General features: G+C 41.5%; 1 protein-coding gene across 1 annotated transcript in view; it reads right to left on the bottom strand.

The window, feature by feature from the left end:
• Positions 1-27,715, bottom strand: part of FOXO3 (forkhead box O3) — a 153,418-nt gene that overhangs the window by 5,284 nt on the left and 120,419 nt on the right. The window contains exon 2 of the mRNA XM_045009660.1: positions 18,980-20,418. Within this exon, the coding sequence (XP_044865595.1) occupies positions 19,015-20,418 (1,404 nt within the window). The 3' untranslated portion in view covers positions 18,980-19,014. The remainder of the gene's footprint in view (positions 1-18,979; positions 20,419-27,715) is intronic.

Here is a 27,715-nt window from a genome sequence, read left to right as displayed (position 1 = left end):
CTAATTAAAGAACACCATGGATCAGGTCTGAATGACAGAAACCTAATCAGGAGACAAGGTGGGTGAGGTAACTTTTACCAGCAGAATTTGGCCCAATAAAAGAGATTACCTCACCCACTAGGTCTCTCTACCATCTTGGGACCAACATGGCTACAACAACACTGCAGGCAACCTAATACAGCTTCTACAAATTCAATATATTTCCAGATGGTTGGTGAAAGGATCCACTAGAGCCTACCCATTCCTCTCTTCTGTCCCTTGTGGGCCTTCTCAACATCACCAGAGGGCTGGACACAACTTCTGTCTGAGTCAGACAGTAAATACCACTACAGGCATCAGCTAGAGCAGAGGTACTCAAACTGTGGTCTGCAAGCTCCATTCAGGTGGTCCGCGGATAGTTCCCTCTAAGGTGCACGCCTAGGTGGCCGCACACGAGAGAATGAAGGGCCACCCACCTAATTAGTGGAGCCGTGCAGGCATGGCTCCACTAATTAGGTGCCTGTATCCTGGAGAAACGCACATGTAAGGTTGAGGTGGTGGCCTTGGGGGAAATAGGGGGTAGGTGGGAGGGGGCAGTGGGTTGAGAAGAGGGGATAGGGGGAATTCAGGACGTGCAGGGCTGCGGTGGCCAGAGAAAGAGGCGACTTTCCCCAGCTCCAGGGCTGCAGCTGCCAGGGAGAGACGTGCCTCCTTTCGAGCCTCTGCTCTGTGGCTGCTGTGGCGGGGGAGAGACCTCCCTCCTTCCCAAACCCAGCTTGGGAGCTGCTGCGGTGAGGGAGAGAGGGAGAGACCCCCCCTCCTTCCCAGCCTCTGCTCTGTGGGTGCTGTGGCGGGGGAGAGAGGGCAGATCCATCGCATTAGAAAAGTAAGACTACTCATTAAAATATGAGTTGTGTGCTTTTATTTGTAGAACCAAAAAATGTTAATTATTATTAAGTTTTTGTAAATATAGCTAAGTATAGAGCTTTGGCTGAAAGTGCTAACGGTACAAACAACATTTGGAAAGATCATTAAGTGGTCCACCGAGACTCTCAGCAATTTTCAAGTGGTCCGTGGAAAAAAAAGTTTGAGAACCACTGAGCTAGAGGATGCTGCCAAAGAGAAACACGAGTTGCTCCCTTACTCCCTGGGATTGAGGGTGCTGCTTTGTCTGTACTTCTGGACTCTGCTGATGCAAGGAGCAATGAACTAAAAGCTCAGGCCCTGAACTCTGACCTCCCACATGGCACAACGTGCCACCAGTAGACCAACAGGTAAGGCCCCTACAAATTCAGCGTTAATCAAAAACATTAAGGCCACATCCTCAGCTACAGCTGAGGAGCACACAGAGCAAGTTGGGGTGTGCAAGGTAGCATAATGCTCACCTCTACACTCCCCCAGTGCTGGAGCTGCTGGACTGTATATGCAGGGCTAATCCTCAAGCATAAATGACACTGATGGATCTTAAATTAGTTATTGGAAAAGACCTGTATGTCATTGTGAAGAGCTCAATGAAAACCTCTACTCAGAGTGCAGCTGTGGTCAAAAAAAGGAAACAAAAAGTTGGGATATATAAAGAATGAGATAGAAAATCATACAGAAAATGTTCTAATGCCATTATATTAATGAATCGTATGCCATCACCTACTGTACTGTGTTCAGTTATGGTCACCCGATCTGTAAGAAACTGCAGAGTAATCATGTTTGTGAGGACAAGAAAAGCGAAAATAACTAAAAAGCTAGAAAAGATGGGAGAGGAGAGTTAACATGGAAATGAGAGACTAATAAGTATGGATAAGAAAGATATCAAAACGTTATAAATAAGTTTGTGTAACGAAGGGAGGTTGAAGCTGTATTGTCAGATGTTGAAGTCGACTGTGATGAGATCGTCCTCATCAGCTTCCCACCTATAAGTAACTGATCATTACTCACTGAGTGTTTTGCCTTAACAATATTGGTTAGACCCATCTGCTGAGTAAGTGAACCTTAATCCAACAATTCAGAGAAAGGAGATGAAAATAATTAGAAATATGGGGAGAATTCTATACAGATGGAACTGAAAAGACACTATTTCGTTTAGGGAATATGAAGGGATAAGCTAGAAGCATATAAAATTATGACTGGTACAGACAAAGGGGACAATTTTCAAAGACACTTAGGGCCAGGTTTGTAAAGGTATTTAGGCACATAACAATGCAGTGGGATTTTCAAAAGCACCAAGGTGCCTATATGCATTGCTAGGGGCCTAAATACTTTTAAAAATCTGGCCGTAGGTGACTTTTGAAAAGGGGGTTTAGGCTCCTAGTTCACATAGATGCTTTTGAAAATGTACCCAACACAAATTATTTAGTGTTTTGTGTAATAAAAGGACAATGGGGCATTTAATGAAACTGAAAGGCAACAAAATGAAAACTGATAAAAGGAAATGTTTTCCCCCTCTGAAACATCTGGCCTTGGTCACTATCAGGCAGGAGAATGGACTAGATGGACCACTGATCTGATCTAGTTTGGCTATGTTCCTTATTTCCAGGGTGAGTAAAAACATAAAGGAGATCAACCAGTGAACTAGAATGTTGTCATCAAGTGACTGTTGCTGGCTGCTAGAATATTGTTAAGTCTCCACCCTCTAAGTTGCCAGACACTGATCCTATAATAACATTTTACTAAAATGACCTATTCCTATACTACCAAATGACTGACAGAAATTTAATTCTGCCTCTTGGTTACTGGAGCAAGAGAACGACAGCTGCTCCCTGTACCATTACAGGAGAACTTCATTCTGAATGCCTTGGAAAGCAGATGAATTATTGTTTCACTCAATCAAAATTTGGCTTTATCCTTAATAATGTATTTTTTAGGTAGACTATATTTGATGAATAAGGAGATTTCTGCATGGATAAACATATTGATTTTTTCATTTCTAAAGAGTAAATTAATGTCTGCCATTCAGTAATTTGGCTGGCTAGCAGGGATTCCATTTAGTAAATGTGCGATGATGCCATAACAAAAGGTCATTTGATGAAAGTGATCCAGGTCTAGTACCTCACAATATAATCTGGGCAGTGGTTTATATAGCACAAGAAGCACACCCCCTTTTTGGTCTCATTGCTCACACTTTTCATTCATTCCTTGGTATTGGTGGGGTTGAAAGCCATCGCCTTCTGTAAATGCTAATTCATTACAGGAAAAAGACTCACTCCTCAGCATCAAGTTCCCTATTTAGCAGAGCATTTAAGCATATGTAAAAAGTCCCACTGACTTCAAAAGGGACTATTCACATACTTGAAAAGTTAAGCATGTACTTAAGCAAACTACTGAATCAAGTCTTGAGTAAATTACTCAGCATTTACATGAAAAAATATTTCAAAATTGTGTTGAGAAAGAGTAGGAACAAAAGAGAAAATACAAAGTATAGACAATCACATATCTAATTTTTTAAATTTGCACCATCAAATACTCTTTGGAGACTACCAACAATATCCTGGACAATATAAAGAATAGCTAGAATGAGGCTTAGCAAAGATACAGTGTTAAATAAGAGAAATACGCAGCTAAGGTAGCATCTGTCTGGATTGTCACCAACAAAAAGAAAGAAGTAGGTTAAATTCATAACCTTTAGATTTTAACATTGTCCCATTACAGTTTATCATATACATAGACTCGTCTATGATAAACTTTGTTAGCTTTGAGTTAAGATGGCTAGACTGCAATATCCCATCACTAAAACACAGGGAAATAAGCAGTTACATCATTCAACACTCCATCCACCCCTCTGCTGATCAGTTCTCCTACTCAACTGTAACTACCAATAGGCTTTCTTTCCTTTTCACCCCACCCCCCGCATCACTGGGAAGTCCTAGCCCTCTTCTCAACAGGTGTTCCAGTCTGATTCCGGTCAGTCAGTCAGGGTGGGACCCCATCTGGAGGACCACAGACGTTTGCTACAGAGATACAGTCTCTGAAGACAAGTTGGTCGATCTTCAATCGAGGCACCGGTAGCTGTCCCATCCACACCATTTCCCAGTCCTTATTACTAATGGAGACAGGGCAAGAGGAATAATTAAAGCTGAAGTGTGAACAGATGTAACCAATGCAAAAAAAAAAAGTCTAATGGAGTTAGGGCATGTGTAGAGGGCAGCTGAAGAGAAGGTCAGAAATTGGCTGGGTTTTGTGGCAGGGATGGGGAATCCATGTAGGTGGGTGAGTAGTGGGCCGGAGTAGCAGATATCTTAGCTGACTCCCTGGAGTAGCAGATATCTTAGCTGACTCCCTGGACTCCTGCCCATTTGTCCAGTCAATTCTCTGATTTCTATGGGTAGGTGGGCTCCCTAGTTCCATGGGTTTGGCAGAATTTCCAATAGGGAGCATATCTGAATGTTTCCTATGCAAACAGAAAATTCAATGATCCTTTGAAGAGTTTCTGTACCAAATTTGGAGACTAAATTGAACCAGTAAAGTGTGACACTGAGGGATTTCAGTCTCACTGTTAGTGTAAACCTCAGTGCACCCTTGACTACGGAGTTAATACCAACAACTCTGTAACACGCACACACACCTGTACTAAATTCAGAACCAGTGTAAGCAGATGTAGCAGCTTTGGTAATGATAGCTCTGATTTTGGCCCACTGCACACAGAAGTCCACAGTAAAGAAGAGGGCCACTGGACTTTTTCCACAGTGGTGTGTAACCTGTACCAAACGGGAATGTGTATGTGTGCACGCGCATACAAGCAATATTTTAAAAATAGTGGCCATTTTTTTAAAATCACCGACTATACATTCATTTTGACTATAGACAGCTCAAGGCTATTTTCTGTTCTATAATACGCAATTAACATTCTGAATCCTAGATGATGGCTCTGTTAATTCCACTAGGTAAAGCTACAAGGTAATCAATCAATCAATCAAATGCTTCAGTATTTTCCATTTATTTAACTTGTGTGGCAATGCACAGTCCTTTCATTCTGCCCCCTCCTCCACCTGTTTTATTCACTCCAGCTTGCTCCTCACAGGTTATGAACTCTTTGCACTCTTTGTGACCTGGTTGTTTGAGATGGGATTTCCCTCTATGCAATAACATTTAATTTACCACTATATAACATCATTCCACCACTATTAAGATGGAATTAAGTCCCTCAAGCCCTGATCTCAACTCAGGCACCAAGAGGGAAACTCTAAAGCATTACCTAATGCAGACTGCTTTCCCACTTTGGTTCCCACTGGTATTCATTATGCTGCACTGGAAACTTCTTCAGAATAGAAAGGTGACGCACTGATGTTCCCCAAGTGCAAGGCACAGCAAACGTGCTCCTGCTGAAACTGGATGTGAGTTTATCAATAGGGTAACCATAACAATCAGTAATACAATCTTTGTAAAAGAAGAGTTCTAAGGGCCTTGAAATAATTATGATCTTGGAATTAGACTACCTGGAACTGGAACAGACTAACATTTCCTATGCCAGGGAACCTAAAAACAACTTCCTAATTAACGTATGTGGTTAACTAAAGTGCCTTTATTGTGAAAATGTCACATCTCATAGGTTTCCATTACAGACATTAGTATCTTCAGTGGGTATTTCTAGCTGGGGGTTGAACATTACTATAAATTCTTGTTAAGTAATCTGCCCAGAGAACGAGGTGGTGGGAAACACTGAAACAAACCCCTGTCCTTCAGTGACATAGCATATGTCCATGAATTCTGATGCATTTGCATACTGTTCTGGTGATCGCTGTCATTTGTGGAGCTCAGGGGTAGGCAACCTATGGCACACGAGCTGATTTTCAGTGGCACTCGCACTGCCTGGGTCCTGGCCACCGGTCCAGGGGGCTCTGCATTGTAATTTAATTTTAAATGAAGCTTCTTAAACATTTTAAAAACCTTATTTACTTTACATACAACAATAGTTTAGTTATATATTATAGACTTATAGAAAGAGACCTTCTAAAAACATTAAAATGTAATACTGGCATGCAAAACCTTAAATCAGAGTGAATAAATGAAGACTCGGCACAGCACTTCTGAAAGGTTGCCGACCCCTGGTGTAGCTAGATACAAAATAAGAGCTTGTCTCACTGCTGCATGGAAAGGCAACAGATTCACTGACATTTTGTGAAACTCAATTATTAAATATGATAGCACAGGAAGCTTATTTTACTAATCTTTGATTTCAAATCTCTTTGTGGTGGACAAACATGCACGGGGCAACAGCTTGCTTGAACGGCTACAGGCTGAATTTTAAAGGAGTAGGGGAAAAGGGAGCAAGCAGTAAACCACAAAACCTGTTGCTCAAAGTTTGCACCATCTTTATTTAAGTTACAGATAATTCTTTCCTCTGCAAAACAAAAATAACTGGACTGTTCTTAAAATGAAAAATATTTGAGCATATTTGTTATTTTTCTCACTGGTGATATATTTTCACTGTCTACTCTTTTGGAGAGGTGTTAGATTCAGAGAAAAGCTGTAAAATTTTATTCTGAATTATTCCAGAGATACTTTTCTGTGTGTTTCAGATTAACATTCTGTCCTTAATATTCACAGTTCCAATGACGAATAATACCAACTCGTTATTTTGAAGTTACTACGGAAGACAACTTTTGTGGCTGTGGCTTCTATGATGACATAGGGTTGCTACATGACAGTCTGCCTGACAGAATAAAAATCAGGAATCCTGATGTCATGACACGATGTGTCATAATGACATTGCACTGACATATCACACTGCATCAAAATGACACTGTGTTGTAACATTTTGATTTGGCAGTGCTTTATGGTATCTGAAAGTTATATTGGGATCTGTTAATGTTCTGCAAGGGACAACTCCTTCAAAATTGGGACAATCCCAGAAAGAAAGATAAGTGGCAATTTTAAAGATCTCCTTCAGAGGGCCTGATACTTCAGGCATACTCCTACCCAAGTGGGTTTTCTTCCCCTGAAAATTTACTCAAACCAGTTTTGCTTCTTTCCAGTTTAGAGAGCAAAAAAAGAACAATGTCGGAATTTAAGGAGACAGTGTTAAGTGGAACACAGGACTACGGGGGAGCTGGGAAGGTCCTATGTTGGTATATACACATGCATGTGGAATATGAAAGTGTACCCCTATCTTCTGCTGCTATTCCAAAGCAATAGCATTGTAGAACATACCATCAAAGCATCAATTAAAGTCCTGATTAATATTTCAGAAATGTATTTCACTGAATGTAAGATGTTGCACAGAAATAAGCTTATTCAGGAGGTCATTCTCAAACTAAAAAACAAAAGAAAACATCCAAGTCACTACTGTATCTGGTCTCACCACAGGGGGCTAGAATTTGGTAGCTCCATTTCTGAAGCTGTGCTCAGCCGTGCATGCAGGGATTTGTTTGTTTTTTACTTTATGTTGACCCAAACTATGCATATGATCATCTTGAGGGATCTTTCTGAAATTAAAGACTTGCCCAGAGCTATAGTAAATACACATTATTCTGGCACATCACACCGAAGAAATTCTACTTTCTTTCTCTTTATGGAAGAAGATACTGCTTGTCATTCCTATAATAATAATTCTTATTCTTGCATAGCAGAAACTCACTGCACTGGAAAAATAATTAAATATTGGACTTCATGGTGTATGAAGACTCTTCCTTTCATGTCCCCCATAGACAACAGAGCTTTGTATATATAACCTGCTGTAGATAAATAAATAACCATGAAGAAATTATGGCCTGTTGTGTGTATTTCATAATTTAATTTCAGTTAGGTAATAAATAATAATACTTTCCACCTTTACAGTACCTTATAAGGATTTTAAAGTGCTTTTAATTAACTAGATTTCACAATACCCTCTGAAGCAGACAAAGATCAACATACCCATTTGATAGATGAGGAAACTGAGACACAGATCAGGTAAGTGACTTGTCCATGGTCACACAGTTAGTGAGTGGCAGAGTTGGGAAAAGAAACAAGCAATTATGGAAGCAAAATGTAGGTTCTGATTTCCGTAATGTTTTTGGACCGGATACTGACCTACTCAATTCAGTGGGAGTTTTGCAATTCATCTGAATAGGAGCAGAATCAAGTACTTTACAGATAATTCAGGATCATATCTACACCTCTACCCCGATATAATGCTGTCCTCGGGAGCCAAAAAAATCTTACCACATTATAGATGAAACCACGTTATATCGAACTTGCTTTGATCCGATGGACTGCATAGCCTGCCCCCTGGAGCACTGCTTTACTGCATTATATCCAAATTCGTGTTATATCGGGTTGCGTTATATCGGGGTAGAGGTGTACTATGAAGATATCATTGCATTGTGGCCAGTATAAAAACTTTGTAAATAGATACATCAATATGCAGTTCTGTTTGCTTTCCAACAGAAGTACTGTAATATATTTAATTGTTTCGTAGAGACATACGCCAGTATTTAATCTTCTATACTGGCCTGTTCAAAAAGGTTTAAGTACAAGACATTATGTCTCTACAATATCCAGGAAGCCTCTGATCTTACAATTCGATGGGCAGAACTATGCCTTTCCCCCCCAGAGCTATACGGGGGAGAGCAGTGGTATCAACTGTGGGTGAAATCCTGGCACCACTGAACTCAGTGAGAGTTTTGCCATTGACTTGGGTGAGGATTTCAACTTGCATGTCGAGCACTAATGGCATTCTACAGTTGCAGGGCACCAGGGCCGCTTTAGGAAATGCGGGCCCCAATTCGAACAGTTTCAACGGGGCCCCGGCAGGGATGACTAAAAAAAAAAAAAAAAAACGTAAAAAAACACGTGGGGCTTGTACTCACCAGGCAGTGCTCTGGGTCTTTGGCGGCACTTCGATGGCGGGTCCTTCACTCACTCCAGGTCTTTGGCAGCACTGAAGGACCTGCCGCTGAAGTGCCACCGAAGACCCAGAGCAAGCGAAGGAGCCGCCGCTGAAGACCCAGAATGCTGCCAGGTGAGTAAAAATTAAAAAGGCGCCTCTAGCCAGGGAAGGGATTCTCACTGGGCGCGGGGCCCTCTTAGGCGCGGGGCCCGATTCAGGGGAATTGGTGGAATAGGCCTAAAGCCAGCCCTGCAGGGCACGATGCTGATGACCAAACATACAGGTTAGTTACCTGGAGGAAGAGGATTTAGATATGCCTGCAAGATAGTGAAATCATGCCCTGTAAGAGACATTGTGTGCTAGCTGGCATGGTAGATAATTCCTATGTTCTCTGGAACATGAGAGAGATCAGGTCTTGCTACATGTGTTAATGGGAAGAAGAAGAAGTGGTATCCTAGTGCCTCTATGAAGCAGAGGGAAGGATTTTAATGCCACTTTTGCAGTGAGAGAGGATAAAAAGTATCTGGCTGACTGTCAGCTGAACTAGACAGTGAATTCTGGATTACATTGCAATAGAAACATGAAATCTACTCTTCATTACTCCACATGTATTTACCGATAACTTGCTTTTCCTCTGTCAGATTAGGGTAGTGAGCATCTCTTTAAAATGATCCTTCCTGCCATACAAACTTCCCATTTTCTGCTGAAGTTAATTGAAAATGACAGGTCAATAAGCCAAGCAAAAATCACTAAAAGGAAGGCACGCCCTATAGATATGGTAGAGGAATGGAACAATCCCATCTATCACAAGCTCCATAGGGGCAGAAACTCAAAAGGAATGCAACAGAGAGAAGGTTCTCCCACTACATCAAATTTCTCTAGCTCTTCTTGAAATCAATGACTTTTCTGTGAAAATCCGGAAAAGAAGAATTTTGAAACGAAGCAATATAAGAAAAAAAGACTGGAGAAAACATTAACCTAGAATGAAAATGTGCGTAAACACCCACTGTTCTTTCTAGAATAATCTGGAAAGGCATCTTTCTCTTGAAACTGATCTCAGACCTTCAGGGCTATGCCATGACCTCTGTGAAATGAGTTTAGGGCTCTCAGTCCAATTACCACTCAACAGATGTCCACCCCACGCAACCCACAACAACTGCCACCCTAGCTGGCCATCTCAGTAGGAAGACCAAGGATTAAATGCTCCTGGAGACTGAGGGCACAATCAATAGGCTTTCTTATGGCATTCACTATTGTAGTATCTATGTGGGGAAGCTTGAACTGCTGCCGTCTGTGCTGTACCTGTCTGTGAACATAATGAACAGCAGCCTCCAGAACTGTCAATTCATCACCTTAATCAAGCACAGAATTCACATGAAAAAGTGTTTTTTAAAAACAGACCGCTCTTGGCCTTAACTCAGTTGGATGACTCTGTGTTTCTAAAATGAACCTCTATGTGCTTGACTCTTTAAAAAAAAATTATGGTTTTTAAAAGATTATTAAAAAAAAGACACAATGTTCTTTAAAAAGAAATCAACCTGTAACTATCACAGTTATTAGGCAGTAGGACATTTCAGAACAAATGCTAACCTGCAGTTCTAAAGAATCACTACAGCTCATTCACAGGAAAAAGAAAATTTGCAAAGACTCATTCAGTAATAAAATCTTAATGCTGTTGATACAAAGAGGAAAGCATTGGGGAGACCAACTGATGCAGGCTGTTCTAAAAATATCAGTTTATGCTGTCATTTTGCGAGAGTATGTCATCCTGTAATCCTGGCATCTGCAGGGATGGCAAGTTTCTGCTAATCACTGCTCTTGAATCACATGACAAAAACATACTGTACTAAAAAATAAAATACAATCAATAAAAATAAAACAAATCCAGAAAAAAAAACCCACCAGGCACGTTGTACAACATTAGAACATTTCTGGTTTTGCAGCTGTCTTTTCACAACTTCTATGGAGGGGATGTTAATTTTTATAGATTATTTTTCTTAGTTAATAAAAAACAGCAAAAAGTAAAATCCAGCCCAACTCCAGATAAACCAACCAACCAATTCCAGAAGTAGTGAACAATTCAGTGATTATATTTTGGGGCCCGTCACAGGTGACTGGCCCCTTTATGAGCAAGCAGGGTCCAATGCAGCTGGACTGATTACTTACTGCCCAATTAGGCTGAAAGGAAGGCACCTGGGTCTTTCAAAGGAGGAGACAATTGCAGGTGGTTGTTGGCTGAGGCATGCAGACACTGCAGGGAGTAAGAAGGCTCCTGCAGGGCCGTGAGTCAGCAGGGGGAAGACACTAGCAGGGAAGGCCTGTGGAGAAGGCCCAACTCCAGGCAAGAGGTGCTATAAGAGCAGGAAGCCAGACCCTCAGGAACTGGAGCAGAAGAGTGTTGGAACTCTGAAGGGAAGACAGACTCTCAGGGAAGAAGGGCTGCGCCCAGTTTGGGAATGAGGTGAAGAAATGAATTTTAAAGAGAGGACAGACATTTAGGAGCAAGGGGCTAAGTCCAAATGAAACTGGGATGAAGACTTCATACTCTTTGAGTTCTATTTTGAAAGACTTTGTACAGGTCTTAATAAACTGAATCTCAGAAGGGAAATGTTTCGAATATCTGGACGATGTGGACTTTGTAAGGAGCCCATGAGTAAAGGGGAAACTGAGGCAGGTGTCAGCAGAGCCACGTTTGGCCAGCAGGGGGCACTTACAGGACAAGCAGATTCTTTCACATGGTCAGAGTCTGATATCCTTACTCACATTAAATAGCACTTCCTCCGTAAGTAGTCCCAGTGACTGGTGGAGGTAAGTGCTATTCAGTATGAATAAGGGTAGCAGAATCTGGTTCTTGTATTTAGAAGTAACCATGTTTGCTTTCTAAGCGCATTCAGGGACAAATCCCACACTATCTCTGTGGATGCAGAGAGTGCCCCCCCCAATGCAATAGAACTGATGCCTTTCTGTTGCATCAGGCTGAAAAGAATGGGGGAGGAGACCCCCAGGCAAGTGCCTGAGGGTGGATCCTTCCTGTACGACCCTCAAAACACTGGGCCTGTATGTCCCCGGCCCTTCCTGCAAGTGGTTTAAGCTGCAGCAGCTTCAGAGCCAGGGGAGCCACCCTTGCCAGGAGCCTCCCCACAAAAGATCCAGGGGCAACAAGAAGCACCCTGGCCTCCAACCCCCATCTACATCCCAGGCGGGCTTGACCCACAGTATATCTGTCTTACATGTACTAGTGGATAAAGTTGATGGTTTCACAAACATTAGTGAAAAAGATAGTCCCACAAGTATTTCTGTGCTTTCTTCCATATAGGCCTCTATGCCTGGAACACTCTCCTTCTTCTGGTCTGCCAAGCTGCTAAACAATCCTCATTCAAATACCTCCTGAAGACTCAATTCTGCTAAAATGCCCACATGTGAGCCAACGATTTATTATCATATCAGCTAATATTAAAAAACCCAACCTGATGACTGAATCAGCATGGGAGAAAGACTAATCTTGGTAACTGTGTAATCTTGTTGCTATAACCCACACAGCACCCCATACCACCTATTGGTTGCAATCCCCACTTGTTGTATCATGTCAGCTATTGACCTGTAAGATCCTCAAGGCAGGGATTATGTCTTCTGTAAATGGTGTGAGGTGCCTACCGCATCGCTGGGCATTGTAAAATGATAAATAATGATAATCAATACCAGGGTATTCAGACCTGAATATAACTTAGATCAGAAAGTAAGTGAACTGTAGATAGCATTTTTCAACCCCGTAAAATTGCCTTCTAGTCTGGCCAAAAACTAGGCAAGGCCCAGTCCCAACAGGGGAAAGAGATGTACAAATATCCATCAAGTTCATTCAGCATTCTGTTGGGGTCCTTGTGCCACTTCTCTGAGTCCTACCTGCCATCCAAGGGCCTCTCTGAAATCCCTTAGTCCTCTGATGGCTTTAGATTTTGAAAGCAATCTCTATCCTATCTCCATCTATAAAAACCTAGATAACTACAGCCTGCTGACCCTACACTTAAGGTACAAGTTTATTTGAGGGTGCCTTCTTTCTGGCCAGCATGGTAATCCCCATGATGGCGTTTACTTCAGAAAAGGGAACACGTATGGCCCTGGGACTGTCAGACTCCTTGGGCAATAAGTGCCCAACCTCTGCTTTCTTAATTTCAACTGCAGCAGCAGCAAACTTATTTTCTGCAAAGACAAAAACATCTTCTCTGTGGAACATTCTCAGGGCAAACCTCTCCAATTCAAAGGGTGAAATGTATCCAAGTGTAGAGGCTTTATGCACTACTTAAACTTTGAACGTGAGTTTTAGTGGGCCTTAAGTGATCCACAGAGCCTTGTGTGGCCAGAGGGGTGAATTTCACCCAGAGAGGCTGACCTGCTGAATACAAATCAGCAAATAGCCCCAAAACGTACCATTTGCTATACTGTAGAGGTAATTGTTGTTTTCAGTGATGTAACACTACGTGTTACCCTTTGTAATTTGCGTAATCTACAACTATAGTTAGCTGACCTTGCCAGGACTCTATGACCTAGGATTGCATCATTTTAAATGATGCACGAAGGGAAAATGAACATCTCTAGCCAATTTTTGAGGTATTTTTGCTTTCCATTTTCAAACAAGTCAACTCAATCCCCCTGCAACTATATTATGGAACCTAGAGGAATCCGATGAAATAGAAATTCTCTCTTCACAAGATGCTGATCACCAGCCCATGGCATTTTGATATAACGTTCCAAACGATTCTATCTTTCTAGGTAGGTTTAAGGATCTCCTTTTGGTCAGTACTGTTTCCTGAGTGTTCAGTGGATGACAACAATCATAAAACAAAGAAGAGCTGTTGTGGGACACCCACGTGTTAAGAAGAGACATTAACAATCAGAAGTACTCTAAAGAGAGGTTAGGAAATAGTGACTGAAAAATTGTCCCGATTATTGAGGGGGTGTGTGTGCGGGGGGGAACATTCAATACCTTTGGGAGGGGGACAAAAGAAATGGAGCTAAAAAGAAACACAGGACACAACTGTCTGAACAGGGGGAAATCACAGATGAGTGAATGAAGTAGGAGAAAGTTTGCTGAGTCTCTCCCTTTCCTTCTTCTAGGCTAAAACCAACAGCTGTTATATCATGCCCCAATCAGGTCCTCTGAAATGCTGGTCATGGTTACCATCAGAGGCACAAAGCCAGTGTAACAAAAGTAGGGAGTGTTCTCTCCCAGAAATTTCTAGAGAAACTAAATTCATAATGTTGGATTCTTTGCACATTTGCATTGGCCCTATAAAGAAAGTCTTTGGATTAAAAAAATAAAAATAAATCCCACATAGGTATACTCTATAGATTCTAAGCATGAACAAAACAACTGTATATTTGTTCTTTCCAAAAAGATGACTCCCAAGAGATTTTGCTGGTTTATGGAAAATTTAGTACTTAGTAGTCTATGTATATTGATAACCTATTGAAAGTGATACATTTTGGTTTTGAAATCCCATTCAGCCTTTTTCATGGAGCAGATTTCATGTTTGCAACGGCTGAAACATTCTGCTGAAAAGTAGTTTCTTAAGCTTTAATCTTATAAAGATTCTTTACTGAGATCAGGAAAATTGCTTAGAGTCGCATTTAATTCAAGCTCCTTATAACTATGGTGAACCAGACAAATAATTGAAAAAGCAATGCAGAATTTCTGCATAATATTTAATGTGAGAAACTTTTACCAAAATAAGAGACACGCACATGGAGGCAAATTCTCAAATGGGATTGTTTAATAGACCAGGAACTATTCATAATCAGTAAGTTCAGACAAAAAAACACATCTACCCTTGCACCTGCTACCAAATGAACCAATAGCACCAGGTCCAGTAATCAGAGGCAGTGACAGGCTTCCACAGAAAAGTGGCCAGTACTCCACCAGTTTATATAGTTAACAAGACTGTTCTCTGTAAAGAAAGTCGTTTCACACACAAGTACCAGTTTCTTTATTCTGAGTAGTCAGCCTGGGAAAATCAAGGCATCTATTCTTTCCATGTATGACAAAGGGCAATCTTTTATGAGGCAGCTGAGAGAACTTTGCAGATATTCCTGTGCAGAACACTTATCGTAATGTTGCCCAGCCAAGGCTCCTTGTAGATATCCTTTTTGTGTAAGCAGTATAGCGATGCTACTAAAACATGGTGTCAAGTCATTTCCTTGGATACATTTTGTCAACCAATATTGTCAAGGGCATTTATTTTTGCGAGACCTGTTGGCAAACTCTGACCTTGGGCATTTTACTGTGATAACATTCCTGCTTTGTTTTTATGCATCACATGAAGATTTGGGATTTCTAACTCCATACACTATATAAACACTAAGAAGGAAAAGTAACGAACAAACAAAAACAGAAAAAAACCAGATCTCTCAACAAGTATGGAGTTTTGGAAGTTTTTGTTAATAGTTCATGGACAAGATGCTCTAAAAAAAAAAAATTAATTGGAGATATACCAATCTCCTAGAACTGGAAGGGACCTTGAAAGGTCATCTAGTCCAGCCCGCTGCCTTCACTAGCAGGACCAATTTTTGCCCCAGATCCCTAAGTGGCCTCCTCAAGGATTGAACTCACAACCCTGGGTTTAGCAGGCCAATGCTCAAACCACTGAGCTATCCCTCCCCCCAATGCTGAGAGGGAAAGCATTCTTTTTTAAAATTATTAAAAGATGAAACTGAAAGAGAGTCTGAGTCTTTTGAATTTCAGTAAATACCCACATAGCATGCACGGCCTTATCAAGGTGCTATCCTACGGCATGATCAGCAGGGTGAGATTTAGATTCTACGGTTCATTCCCTCCAAAGACCAGCTCTTGGCCTTGCACTTCAGCAGTCTGACATTTGGAAAGCGTTTGGCTTGTACCGCAAAGAAATCAGCGAAGCTCCTTTCTTCTAGAAAAGATAAAGGATAGGGGCAGCTAACTATCACATCTACAAAAGTGGCCTCTGAAGACTAAATGAAGGAATTTTGTACATGGCACAGTCCTTCTCTCTTTTTCAGACAACAAATCCATATATATCTTCTATAATGCTCAAAATATGCAGCTGGAAGCATCACTCACCACTGTTGTTCCCCAGCTTCAAAGCCTTTCCTTAACAGTCTAACTGTGAATTAGAGAAAGAAATCTCCATTAACTACAGAATACCTCAAGCAGCAAGGGTTAGAGGGCTGTTCATCAGCAAGTTATGCAATTTAAACTTGAAAGACAAAAAAGGAGAGAGTTTATAGTATATCGCAAACTGAATGCCCATTAGCCTTGCAGTTGGGGTATTCTATACATTATTCTGAAGTTAATGGAATTTCTGCACTCTAATTTATAACTAACCTTTTATACTCCTGTATTTTGAAATCTATTCCCCTATACTAATAATCAAACATTGGAGACAAAGGACACTTCAGGAGGAATCTATAACATGAGGGAGTGAATGTGTGTGTGTAAGATGGATGTATGGATGCAGGTGAAAACCCAAATGATCTGCAGAAACAAAGAGGAGCACATTGATAGGAGCACAAGACTGACAATTTCCACTATTAAGGAAAAGAAATACAGAGAAACCCCATGAAACTGTAGTAAATTAAAAAAGATGGGAAGACGCTAACACCTAACCAGGAATACATTACAGCCCAAATCTGTTGGTGTTATGCGAGTGAAACTCCCAATGAAGTTACTAGGAGTCATATATCGGACAGATTACAGGACTGGGCCCTAAAATGGAAAGCGATGGCCACTTCTGATTGTGATTGCCCCTTATACATTTTACACATTTCAAATGGCTGCTCTCTGGGCCAAGGTTCCTAATAATTCCATGATTTTTGCATTTTTTTTCCTTGAGAAAAAAATGTGAAAAATATGTGATTTCCTTAAAATCACAGCACCACAGCAAAAATACAGCTCTGATTAAGTCCCAGACTGTTGTGCACTTTACTGCACCAGATCCATGCACTGAGTAGATCCACGAGTGCAAACTCTCCTATCCCATGCTGTACTGCTGCTCCATACACCCCAGGGCTTCTGCCACCAACCATCCCTGCATATCACCCCAGTTATTTGGTTACTTGGGGTGTATACTGCAGTGAAGGTTCAGTCTGTCAGGATATAAAAATAAGTCATTTCTGAGTTCCACGAGTCCTAAAACCACACATCTTCCACCATTAATTGTTTTTTCATTATTTTTTGTAACTAAAAAGGTTGATTTAATTAGTAGTAAACATTTCTAAAAACTAAATTAAAAAAGCCGATAGCTTCTGACATGGTCTCATAAGAACATAAGAATGGCCATATTGGGTCAGACCAAAGGTCCATCCAGACCAGTATCCTGTCTGCCAACAGTGACCAATGCCAGGTGCCCCAGAGGGAGTGAACCTAACAGGTAGTGATCAAGTGATCTCTCTCCCGCCATCCATCTCCACCTTCTGACAAACAGAGGCTAGGGACACCATTCCTTACCCATCCTGGCTAATAGCCATTAATGGACTTAGCCTCCATGAATTCATCTAGTTCTCTTTTAAACCCTGTTATAGTCCTAGCCTTCACAACCTCCTCAGGCAAGGAGTTCCACAGGTTGACTGTGCTCTGTGTGAAGAACTTCCTTTTATTTGTTTTAAACCTGATGCTCATTAATTTCATTTGGTGGCCCCTAGTTCTTATATAAAGTAAATAACTTTTCCTTATTCACTTTCTCCGCACCACTCATGATTTTATATACCTCTATCACAGGGGTCGGCAACCTTTCAGAAGCGGTGTGCCGAGTCTTCATTTATTCACTCTAATTTAAGGTTTCGAGTGCCAGTCATACATTTTAACGTTTTTAGAAGGTCTCTTTCTATAAGTCTATAATATATAACTAAACTACTGTATTGTTATATGTAAAGTAAATAAGGTTTTTAAAGTGTTTAAGAAGCTTCATTTAAAATTAAATTAATATGCAGAGCCCCCTAAACCAGTGGCCAGGACCCAGGCAATGTGAGTGCCACTGAAAATCAGCTTGCGTGCTACCTTTGGCATGCGTGCCATAGGTTGCCTACCCCTGCTCTATCATATCCCCCCTTAGTCTCCTCTTGTCCAAGCTGAAAAGTCCTAGACTCTTTAATCTCTCCTCATATGGGACCCGTTCCAAACACCTACTCATTTTAGTTGCCCTTCTCTGAACCTTTTCTAATGCCAGTATATCTTTTTTGAGATGAGGAGACCACATCTGTACACAGTATTCAAGATGTGGGAGTACCATGGATTCATATAAGAGCAATAAGATATTCTCCGTCTTATTCTCTATCCCTTTTTGAATGATTCCTAACATCCTGTTTGCTTTTTTGACTGCCGCTGCACACTGCATGGACATCTTCAGAGAACTATCCATGATGACTCCAAGATCTCTTTCCTGATTAGTTGTAGCTAAATTAGCCCCCATCATGTATGTATAGTTGGGGTTATTTTTTCCAATGTGCATTACTTTACATTTATCCACGTTAAATTTCATTTGCCATTTTGTTGCCCAATCACTTAGTTTTGTGAGATCTTTTTGAAGTTCTTCACAGTCTGCTTTGGTCTTAACTATCTTGAGCAGTTTAGTATCATCTGAAAACTTTGCCACCTCACTGTTTATCCCTTTCTCCAGATCATTTATGAATAAGTTGAATAGGATTGGTCCTAGGACTGACCCTTGGGGAACACCACTAATTACCCCTCTCCATTCTGAAAATTTACCATTTATTCCTACCCTTTGTTCCCTGTCTTTTAACCAGTTCTCAATCCTCCCTCTTATCCCATGACAACTTAATTTACATAAGAGCCTTTGGTGAGGGACCTTGTCAAAGGCTTTCTGGAAATCTAAGTACACTATGTCCACTGGATCCCCCTTGTCCACATGTTTGTTGACCCTTCAAAGAACTCTAATAGAGTCCCTCAGTGACAGTGTTGCAGCTGAGAAGAAACTGCCTAATTAGGGTCTGGGGGTTAGCCCTGAACTTTGAACTTGAAATCTTTACAACCTTTAGCTTTCCCTCTCCTCCCTCAACACCTCCTAAGTTTGTTTATTTCACATATATCACTATACATCAAGTTCACCACAGACCATATTAATATAATTAATTCACACAAACTATTAACTACTCAGAGTAAACGCCAATAAAAAAAACAACTAAATATTTTTACCACATCTAAAGGACACTGACCTGCTTTGCCCATTTCCCCTTTTCTCAAAGATCCATCAGCCTGGCACCCAACTCTGTGATGAAGCCTGCTTAGCACCAGTGAAGCTCCCCACATTCAGACTGACAACGTTCTGAGCTGAGATGAGGGAATCGAAGTTAAAATCCAACCCATCTGCATCCATGAGTTCACTGCGGATAATGGACTCCATGTCACATTCCAAGCTTCCATTGAAAATATCCAGGTCCAAATCGCTTGGGAATTTATCATGCCCCATGACTGGAAGGTTCACACTAGTGGAATACAAAGAGCCTGAGAGCGAGTCAGAAAGGGTTTGCATAGACTGATTGATGGGTGACTGCTGCTGGTGTTTGGCCGACCCCAAGTTGTTCGTATCATTTAAGCCCATGTTACTGATGGAATTTGACAAGGCACGACTGCCACCAAGAGAAGAATTCTGAGATTGATGCTGGTGGTGGAGCAGGTTCTGATTGACCAAACTTCCCTGGTTGGACTGAGCAGCAAATGACATCATTGGATCACTACGAAGCATGATACTCCTGCGTGAATTCTGGGCAGACACAGCAGTGCTGGCTTGAGACATGAGTGGATCAGACTGCGTCATCATGACATCACTGTGACTAAGTGACTCAGATGCTAGCAGATCCTGCAGCGTCTGGTTGTTATAATGAGAAATGGAAGAAAAGGTAGCTTGCTTGTTTTCTTGAATGGTTTGCATGGGAGACTGACGAAGGGAATTCAGAGATGATGGTCCAAACACAGCACTGTTGAAATTACTTGATGGAGAACCAAGTCCGGAACCTTTGGAACCATATGGAAAACTGGAGCTTCTTTGCATGAGCCCCCCGGATGGTGACTGCTGGGGAGAGGGAAGCGTTATATTGTCCAAAAGATCATCCATGATGAGGTTATCTGTCAGTCCATCATTCAAGTTCATTGTGCCTGCCATATCAGTCAACCTAGGCAACTCAACAGTACATGGTTTATTTACCGATGGGGACATGCTTGATGGACTATTGTACAGCATTGGAGAAAGTGGAGCATCATCATCCTGAACGTCATCTAGTTCGGTACTCGCCAATATCGGTGACAAACGGCCACTTATTGTACTGGCATTTGAATTTGTACGAGAGCGGAAATCTGTCCAAGCATCCAGCTCATCACTGCTGCGGGAAGTTGGGCTCCCTGGCCACTTGGAAAGTTGAGACGGGCTGTCCTCAGTAGCTTCTTGTGCAGCTTGCAGGGCTGCCTTTTTCTTAGCTGCGCGACCTCTGCTTTTTGTGTATTTGTTGCTATTGTCCATTGAAACAGCGCGTCTCCGTGGGGGCTTCCCACCTTTTCCACCATCTGGATTAATCATCCACCAAGAGCTTTTCCCAGTTCCTTCATTCTGTACCCTGATGAATCGACTGTGAAGTGACAAATTATGCCGGATTGAGTTCTGTGGGAAAGGAATACAACAAAAAGTCAGGGCAAGTACCATTTCCTCTGCTAGTCTCATCTCAATCATGCAAGGCCAAAACGAAACGAAACTTTGAAATCCGATCAAAACACTGGGCTGCTCTGGACATTCTGCCCTGCTCAGGCAGGGGTCAGATACTGGTTGTAAATTGCGAGCAGGGAGTTCTCCTTGTGGAAAATGCCATGCTGCTGTAAAGCACAGCCAACTCCTGGGCCAGCTTCTCTGCCCTCACCCCTCCTCACCCTTGACATAGAGAGCACTTCCAGGGAGAAGGAATGTGGCAGAGCTCCACTCTGCTGTGCCCATCCTCCATTGGTGTAACCATCACCCGGGCTAGGACTGCAGGACGAGGGAGCTGCAACTGACACCCTGACAACCCACCCTTCCCCTAAGCTGTAGGTTGCTCATACTTTCAAATCATTCAACAGCAAACAAACAAACAAACAAACAAACAAAAAACCGCATCACCAACTGCTAAGCCCCGGTGGATCTGTACCCTTTATATTTTTGACTGAATAAAATGTCCTGCATACAGATTAAATTATCAGTTACTATTGTTCCAACTCTCTCAAAATGAGAACTGCAAACACTTCAATAAAGGTGATAGAAAGGCTGTCTACTCTCATTGCAGCTTCTGTAAGTACCTTTGTATTCTTTACTGAAATGTAATTTTGTACATGTATTATAACAATACTCCAGTGCAAATCACAACTGCTTTCCCCTCCTCCTCCTATAGGACTGCACACTGGAGGTGGGATGTACTTTTTCTTTCCATTGTTGGAATTTGAATTATATATTCAGGGTAGCTGGTCTGTTGCTCCCCGCACCCACAGCATCCTCATAGTCTCCCAAAGCTGGAATGCTATTATGCACAATAAGATCTTAAGCACAGCAGGCTGCTAATAACAGAAATCTAGAGTACCCATAAAAGGTCCAATGAATCCCAAATCCTGCCTGGTGCCATCAGATACACTGGACACAAGAAATGAAAAACAGTATTGTATTCTGCTTATGCATTCTCAAAAGAGAGGTGTGACTTCACACTATGGTGACTGAACCCAGTACAAAATCCTGAGAGAGACCCAGAAAACTAGCTCCCAGTAGCTCATGTAAAATGACACCAGACTTACACAAGTATAACTGAGATCAAAATCTCACTCTAGATCCTCTGCTTAAAATACAGCTAAAAAGACCATAAGAAATTTGCTAATAAGAATTTGTATGTTTTTTGATTTTATGCGCAAGTTAAAGAGTTTTGGAGCTATGCCATATTATTTTGGCAAACTAGTTGTACTAATGCTGTATGTTAAATATGAACAAGTTTTAAGTCATAGATGTTTTTAAAATATTGGCAAACATCAGCTGTATCTATGTGGAGAATACAAATACATGTGTTCCACCAGCATGTTTTAAAAAGAGAAAGTCAACAGGCTCTCATTGTAATCAAACAAGCCAGAATAAGTGTTTTCCATTTACAATGCACTGAAGGGATTCCAGTTTCAATTGGCAAAGAACACACACAACCAAACAATTATTCATAAACACATTAGCATTCATACTATTAACATAAAGGGATGTTTGACATAAGTGAACTGAAGACACATTGGCTGTGTGAAGAAATGTAGCCCAGATTATTTTTTTCCCATTTTGTTGATGGTAAATACATTTTTTTCACGTTGTATTTTTGGTCACTTTCAAGACTGACCTGCCCCGCACATCTCTCCCAAATTCTTCTCATACATGGGCAGCAGAAACATTCTTGTTTACCACTCATGAAAAAGAAAAATTAATAAACTACAGTTCAAAACAGTTATTTTTAAACAATTTGCACAGCATAGCAAACAAGACTCCATAATGACACTAAAGTGAAGTTTGTATCAGCATCTCAATTATAAACTCTTATATTTCCAAGGGACTATAATACCTTAAGAAAATTATTTTGGGTTCGTTCGCAGCATAAAAGTTCCTCAGTCTAGCCAGGAGGGAATTTTTTTTTAATTACTGTACTGAATTAGTGAGATTTTAACTGTATGAAGGGTCTGGCAGAAATATGTTTTAAATTATATGAACCAGATGCCACTACCCACTTCCCCACTCTCCTCCAACAGGGCTCTTAAATTTTAAAAAATCAAATGATTTATTGAACTAACATTTCCTATCTGATGCTCCAACCTTGCAACTGGGTCCATGTGGATGGACTCTTATGCCCATGTCTTGCTGGCTTCAATGGGGCTCTGTGCAGGAAGTATTTATGTCTGTCCACACGGATCCAGTTGTAGGATCAGGCCTAACTAGGGTTGCCAACTTTCTAATCACACAAAACCGAACACTCTTGCCCCGCCCCTGCCCCTCCCCTTCTCCGAGGCCCTGCCACCTGCTCACTCCTTCTCCCCCACCCTCACTCTCTCGCTCATTTTCACTTGGCTGGGGCAGGTGGTTGGGGTGCAGGAGGGGGTTAAGGCTCTGGTTGGGGGTGCGGGCTCCGGGGTGGGGCCAGAAATGAGAGACTCAGGATGTGGGACGGGCTCTGGGCTGGGGCTAGGGATGAGAGGTTTGGGGTGCAGGAGGGCGCTCCAGGCAGGGGCTGAGGGGTTCGGAATGTGGGAGGAGACTCTAGGCTGAGGCAGGGGGTTGAGGTGCAAGGGGTGTGTGTGTGGCATGTGGGCTCCTGGAGGGAGTTTGGGTACAGGAGGGGCTCAGGGCTGGGGCAGAGGTGTGGGGGGGGGGAGTGCAGGGTGCAGGCTCCAGGAGGGAGTTTGGGTGTGGAAGGGGCTTAGGGCTGGGGCAGAGGTGTCGGATCAGGTGCGGGCTCTGGAAGGGAGTTTGGGTGTAGGAGGGGGTGAGGAGTGTGGGCTCTGGAAGGGAGTTTGGGTGCAGGGGGGCTCAGGGTTGGGGCAGAGGGCTGGGGTGCAGGGAGCAGACTGCACCCCGGTTGAAAACCAGACACTTGGCAACCCTAGGGCTAACTGCACACACACAGTAAGAAAAAGTTACTCAGAACCACTATAACAAGAGCCCAACAAAGACTGGACACACAAGTAAACCGGCCAGTGATTATGCTAAAGAAAACAATCTTCTTACGGAAGGAAACCAGTAAAGAAAAACGAGAGTTAGTATGTAAATGGCACTTTATGTAACTTAAGACATACAAACAAACTGCCTGAAATGTCAATCGCCACCCATTTTCAATGCAAAAGCAACCCACTGATGTTTGCCAGCTCTAACCATATCACATAAATCCCTGACATGCAAAATGCTGAGTGGCCTCAACTTGCATTGACTTCATGGAGTAGAGAGAACTTAGCAGCTTACAGGATCAGGTCCTAAATATGTGTGTGTGTGTGGGGAGAGGGAGATGTAATTTGCATTTTTATATGGATCATCATCTCTTTGAGGCACAGTGTTGGTGTTACAGAAATAAAAAAATAATGTTTCCACTGAAAATTGGTGGTTATGAAAAATCCAAGCAGTTTGTTTTCGTTTAAGTTACACAAAGTGCCATTTACATACCAGCTCTGGTTTTCCTTTACTGGTTTCTGCAAGAAGATTGTTTTCTATAGCATAATTGCTGCCTGTTTACTTTTGCGTCCCACCCCAACGCCACCCTGCTCCTCTCATGACTCTCTGCTTCCATACACGAAGGGATCTCTCATTCCCCTTTCAAATACTTACTTAAAACACATTTAATTTTGTGTAGCCTTCCCACATTACGCTTTTCACAATGTCTTAATACCTTCTGTCACATGTATCACATCTATCCAAGTTGGACTGAATTCTGGACTGATCCTGCTAGTCTCTCTCTTGTTAGCATTCCCACTAAAGTCAATGCAACTGATTATTCTCATGCGCAAAGGCGACAGGATCTGTCCATCAGCTTGTAAAGTGAGAGTGACCCTCTTTTACAGGATTTCTGAAGTGTCACGTGGACTTATATCACTGTCATAAAAAAATGTAAAAGATTCTGAAAAGAATATTCACTCACAAAAATCTGCATTAGAAATATATCATCCTTGTGACAAACCATAAAGGGACCTCCCCCAGGAAAATGCCAAGCGAGGATTCAATCCGACTCCCATTCAAATCAATTGGAGTTTTTCCTTTGATGTGAATGGGAGCAGGATTAGGCCATTAAGATGGAAATGTAACAAATCATTCCACGCCCAATGAGATGCTTTAAAGATACGATAATGGCACTCTCATGGCACCGTACTGGATTACATATGCATGAGACAGATGCTAGTCATGTTGTTTAATGAATCAGTGGAAGGGGCTCAGATACCTCAGTGATGGGCGCAATATAAGGATCTGGATAAGGACAGAATAGGAAAAATACGGTGTATTCCTCCCTTTATTGTCTACAGTGCCCAAAGTGTACTATATGGTTTATTAACAGATAGAATATGTGGTCCTTACAGTTTAAAATCAAATGTATACAGTATTTATGTGTATGTATAGGTGCCTAGCACAACAGGGCCCCGATCCCTTAGTGGGCATCTAGGCACTTCTGCGCTACAAACAGTAAGTAATAAAAACAACAGATTCAACACAAAAAGGAAGAACAAAAGGAAAGATGCCATGCGAGAAAGTAAGATGTTGGTAAGACAATAAGAAAATGCTGAGGCTTTGTTTGGCTGCACACTTCTCAAAGTTACAGGTGACTCAATTATTTGAACACTGGTGTTAGTGCTTATGGATTTTAGTGGGTGGGAAAGGCTGAGATGGGTACTGAGCAGAATTGGAGCTGGGTCAGGTTGTGGTGTTCCTGATGAGATGCATGATAAGCAGGGAGGAGTGAGGCTGGACAGCAAGGGGGCATGCAGGTCAGAGAGTCAGCAAGATGTTAGAAGCAACTGGAGATGCCACTGTCAAGATGAAAAGTCCAGGAAGAAGAGAGTCCAGATGAAGTCAGGAGGCTGCTGCATCTGAACGTTGGGTCTTGCTGCTGCAAGTGGCTAAAGAACTCTGTCGGGATTTCTGGGGGAGGGGAGAGAGCTTTTATAGACCATTCCTGGAAGGAGAAGTCTGGTGGAGGTGGGCCACATGGGTGGGAGGAAATGCTTGAGGTCTGAAGCTATGAAAGTGGGGTTGGAGTGTCAAACTCTCTTCCTTGGTTCCTTCGCTGTGTGCTTTCTTCTGTCTGTTTTGTATCCCAACCTTTAATTTTTCATATACTGTAGTTGTGTTTGTGAAAAGGACAGAATGCTGTATGCTAGAACAGGGCCTGTTAGCATACAATGGTCCATTCATAATGAATCAGCAGACCAGTGCTCAGATCAACAGCATTGACAGAGGTAATACTTTTATAGAACCCAGAGCTATATTTTCAAATGTTAATGAGCAAACTTTTAACTTCCTTAAAATTAGTCCTCCTTCAAAAAATCAGCTATGTTTTGCTCTAGAAAATGAGTGTACAGTACCTATTATGTCCTGATAACTTATTTATCTGACCATTTTTTTGATAGATTACAAAAAGGTAGGATTACATACAGGGCATTTTATCATTTCCAAAATATTATATACCAGAGTTGATGTAGACATCTAACTGCTCCTTGCCTCAAAGGTTTGCAATTGTAAAGTATTTCAGCATTTTATCCTCATCACGCAAAACTGGCAGATCCCCTAGTCTTTAAAAATGCAAGAATTTCCCCGCCCCTCCTAGCCAGTGTCTGTTTCAGTCTCTTCCAAACTGTGTTTACCTTGTGGAGCCTGTCCATTAACTCAGACACCAGCTGCAAGTGCTTCCACAGGAATACAGAGACTTTTTTGTCTGGAAGCAACATGTGGTATCAATTTATCACTCTCAACAACGCAACAAGGAATCCACTCACTTTAAAACTAAAAAGAGAGTTGTGTAACTTAAATCTTCAAAGGTTAGTGCTTTTATTAAAAAAAAAAAGCCTGAAAATTATCAACAACGCAACAAGGAATCCACTCACTTAAAATAAAAAGAGACTTGTGTAATTTAACTCTTAAAAGCCCATTAAAAAAAAAGCCTGAAGATTAGCATGATGAGGTACAGCTGGTGAATGCTGAGACTAAGTTACATGTCCCTCAAATAATTCTACTAGTCTGGTGAGGCATGATTTCCCTTTATAAAAGCTGTGTTGACCCTTCCCCAACAAATCCTGTTCATCTCTGTGTCTGATAATTCTCTTCTTTACTATAGATTCAATTTGCCTGCTACTGAAGTTAGTTTTACAGGATCACCTCTGGATTATTTTTTAAAAATCGGTATTGCATTAGCTATCCGCCACTTCTCTGTTACAAAAGCTGATTTAAATGATAGGTTACATAGCAGAGTTAGTAGTTCTGCAATTTCATATTTGAGTTCCTTCAGAACTCCTGGGTGAATACCACTTGGTCCTGGTGACTTATTACTGTTTAATTTATCCATTTGTTCCAAAATCTCCTCTATTGATACCTCAGTCTGGGACAGTTACCCAAAAAGGATGGCTCAGGGGAAGGAATCTTCCTCATATCCTCTGCAGTGAAGACCGATGCGAAGAATTCATTTAACTTCTTTGCAATGGCCTTCTCTTCCCTGAATGCTCTTTCAGCATCCCGATTCTCCAGTGGCCTAACTGATTGTTTGTCTGGCTTCCTGCTTCTGATGTACTTAAAAACTTTTTGCTGTTAGTTTTGTGTCTTTTGCTTCAAATTCTTTTTTTTTTGCCTGCCTAATTATACTTTTACACTTTCCTTGTCAGAGTTTATGCTCCTTTCTATTTTCCACATTAAGATTTGACTTTCAATTTTTAAAGGATGTGTTTTGGCCTTTAACCACCTCTTTTACACACTGTTGTTTTACTCGGTGAAGAGCCAACTTGTTGGTGTTGGAAGGCCCTTTCCTACATAGCTCCACAGGACTGCCGTGTTCCTCTGGTTCAAGAAATTTAAAAGATCCAAAGAACTCAAGAACATTTTATCTTCTCTGTCCCTGTTTTCCTTTAAGAATACCAGGGACATGCAACACAATAACTAGTGTTAATGCATTGCAGACGCAGAGAAACCAAGCACTCAGAAGTAAAAGTTCAAATCGAGCTTTCTCCCATTCACTCAGCCATGTTACACATACGTAATGTTTTTATTTCCTGTGTTTCTTGTTGAATATAAACCTATTTTTAAAATATATTCCTGCTTGTTATTAATGTTTACCTAAACAGTTCAAGTTGCAGGGGGAAAAACTACAAAACTAGAGATTTCTTCACATTTCAGTGCTTGATTTCTCAATCTGAAACACTGCATTATTGCTAGATTTTCTATTCTATATTCTCTC

Source organism: Mauremys mutica, chromosome 3, assembly GCF_020497125.1.
Source record: "Mauremys mutica isolate MM-2020 ecotype Southern chromosome 3, ASM2049712v1, whole genome shotgun sequence".
Classification (NCBI taxonomy): domain Eukaryota; kingdom Metazoa; phylum Chordata; order Testudines; family Geoemydidae; genus Mauremys; species Mauremys mutica.
This window is presented reverse-complemented; position numbering and strand designations above follow the sequence as displayed.